At 54.5% G+C, this 2,500-nt stretch overlaps 2 protein-coding genes across 3 annotated transcripts in view; both read right to left on the bottom strand.

The window, feature by feature from the left end:
* LOC113803102 (cell surface glycoprotein 1) overlaps positions 1-2,500 on the bottom strand; it is a 584,687-nt gene that overhangs the window by 318,232 nt on the left and 263,955 nt on the right. The gene's annotated exons all lie outside the window — the stretch shown is intronic.
* LOC113806201 (retinal homeobox protein Rx1) overlaps positions 1-2,500 on the bottom strand; it is a 24,309-nt gene that overhangs the window by 717 nt on the left and 21,092 nt on the right. For both annotated transcript variants that reach the window (XM_070121926.1, XM_027357328.2), the window contains exon 4: positions 1-2,205. This exon is cut by the window's left edge and continues 717 nt beyond it. In XM_070121926.1, coding sequence (XP_069978027.1) covers positions 1,597-2,205 — 609 coding nt within the window. In that variant the 3' untranslated portion in view covers positions 1-1,596. The remainder of the gene's footprint in view (positions 2,206-2,500) is intronic.

The following is a 2,500-nucleotide window of genomic DNA, read 5'->3' as shown; positions in this document are numbered from 1 at the left end:
GCCTTCGCCGACACCGAGCTGCCAGACGCCTTTTAGTCACCAGATGGAAACCCGCGACCGCAGAAGGGTTAAATAATCTGACTGAGTCGAGGGAAGTTCCTCGAGACGCCCTTGACTAGAGGCAGCGGCAGACGGGTCCGGAAGGAGAGTCCGCGGCCAGCAGGAAGCCAAACACGGCCGATGTTGACGGAGTGTCGGTCAATTGGCTCCTTACCGTCAACTCGACAGAGACAAGCTGAGAGGCGGACTATTAGCTTACTTCGACTTTTAACCAGAAAAGTTAAAGAAGTTTCATTTTGATGCGTAAACTTGTTGAGCGAGATTCATCCGAGGCCGAAAGAATCTGGCACGCAAGGGAAACGAGGAAATAATAGTCCTTCATTTCAGTATAATGAATTACTTTTCTGTTAAAGAAAAGATTAATTAATTCTAAGCCTCTTCTCCTTTCAAATAAAAACCTAAAGGAATGGGAAAAAGGCCGAGAAATAAGAGAAAGTGTATGAGATATTCAGGAAAAAAAAGCTAGCGGTGGAAAACTTGGCTTGGCTGTGAGTGTATTGTTGAGGACCGAGCAAATAAACCCGCCCTAATATTCTCTGCCACTCGGGCCACGTCAATTACGACCTTACCGCCTTAATTAATTAGCATCAGTGTCCCGTGAGCCCCGAAAATTAGCTGGTTTGCTGACGATTGTCAATAACGGATGTTTAAATGGTCTATTTTGAGCTTTAGCCCCTGGGACAATAGGGGCAATTTTGCGGTGTTGACAGGAGCAAAATTGGCCCTCCTGACGCTTACCAATAAAGTTGAAATTCCTTGATTTCTTGACAAATTGGCCAGATTGCCTGAATACTTGTCAATAAAGAAAGGGAATATTGGCAAAGAGACTCCTAACCAACAAAGATGAAGACAATGGAAAGTCAACCTTATTTCCAATACCCATTTGAGCGGGAAACGAATGCAAGCGCCCATGAGGCCCCCTGATTCTTTGTGAATTAAGCGATCTGTTCAAATGATAGGATGATAAAGAGGTAATTAAAGAGTTTGCCGCCACCATCATCTGGCTAGGCCGGAAGAGACACTCGAGCCGCACAAGAACGCCACTTAGGACGGCGCCCTCAGTCGCGTGGCGCCCTCGTCTCTGCCACCTGCTGCCTTTCTGCGTCGCGCTCGGGATTATGACATGAACGATTAATCATTTTGCATGCTCGCTACCGGCCTACAGCGCCACCATCTAGACTGAAGTAACAACAAAGTTTAACACTAGAATCATGGTGACGTCACTGGTACTGTCGCACACCGGGGGTACCAACCTTCAGGCTACCGGCATCACAAGGATACCAACCTTCCGCCTACCGATAGCACAAGGTCGCACGCCTCCCGGTCCAAGCGGGCGCCGACCTAAGGCTGCCCGGGATGCGAACTAAAAGCTACTGGCATCGCTCTCGACGCCTTCCACTGCTGTGTTTCGTAGCTGAGAGGTCAAGGCGGCCTGGGACTGGCCCTCCCGGGTGAGTACGACTTGATATTACGGACTAAACATCTCTTGAATACCGAAGGGCACGAGGAGGTCTTGTGGACACGCCCGGAGCACGCTCAGGAGGAGGCGTGCACTCCGGGCGCGGGGGGCGAGAGCCGCTCCAAGAGGGCCTGGTGTTGGCGAGCCTTCAGCCGGAGCAGGTCCACGGAGGCGCCGCGGCAGTCGAGTGGGAGGCCCACGGGGGGAGACGCGGGGGCGCCCGTCGGGGTGGTGGTAGTGGCTGTCGCGAGGGTCGTGATGGGCGGCGAGTTGGCAGGAGACGCCTCGGGACTCGTGGAGGCGGCCGTGGAGGTGCCCAGGAGAGGGACGTGGATGCCCTGGGCAGCGCTGGTGGCGGGGTGCAGGAGCGGCAGTCCTGGAGGAAGCATATAGTGGTGCAGGAGCGCATGGAGGGGCGGCGGCGGGGGCCCTGTAGCCTTGTGGTGGAGTCCTGCGGCGTGAGGCGGATGCAGGAACGGGTGCAGGTGGAGGGCGTGAAGGGCGTGCAGGTGCAGGAGGTCGGCGGCGGAGGCTGCGGCGGCGACCGAGTGCGGAGGCGGCGCGAGGGGAAGGGGGAGCTCGGGCATCCCCCCGAGGGGATGTTCGACGCCCAGGAAGGAGGGGCTCTCGCGGCCCAGCGCCTTCTCGCGCTTCCTCCACTTGGCGCGGCGGTTCTGGAACCACACCTGCAACGGGAAGGCCGTTAGGAAGGCTGCTCTCGGAGACCTGGGCCTCGGTCTATTTCAAATCAACATATAACTGATGCAGGCAATCTATGTCATTTAGAGAAGGAGAGAGAGAGAGAGAGAGAGAGAAAGAGAGAGAGAGAGAGAGAGAGAGAGAGAGAGAGAGAGAGAGAGAGAGAGAGAGAGAGAGAGAGAGAGAGAGAGAGAGATTTCCGATTGACGAAAACTATAATTTTCGTTAATTCTCGTTCGCAGCCGTCCATCTGGATTTATTTCAGTCACATGATTATGAAGT

Source organism: Penaeus vannamei, chromosome 5, assembly GCF_042767895.1.
Source record: "Penaeus vannamei isolate JL-2024 chromosome 5, ASM4276789v1, whole genome shotgun sequence".
Lineage (NCBI taxonomy): Eukaryota > Metazoa > Arthropoda > Malacostraca > Decapoda > Penaeidae > Penaeus > Penaeus vannamei.
Note: the sequence above shows the minus strand (reverse complement) of the source record. Positions and strands in the feature narration are given on the sequence as shown.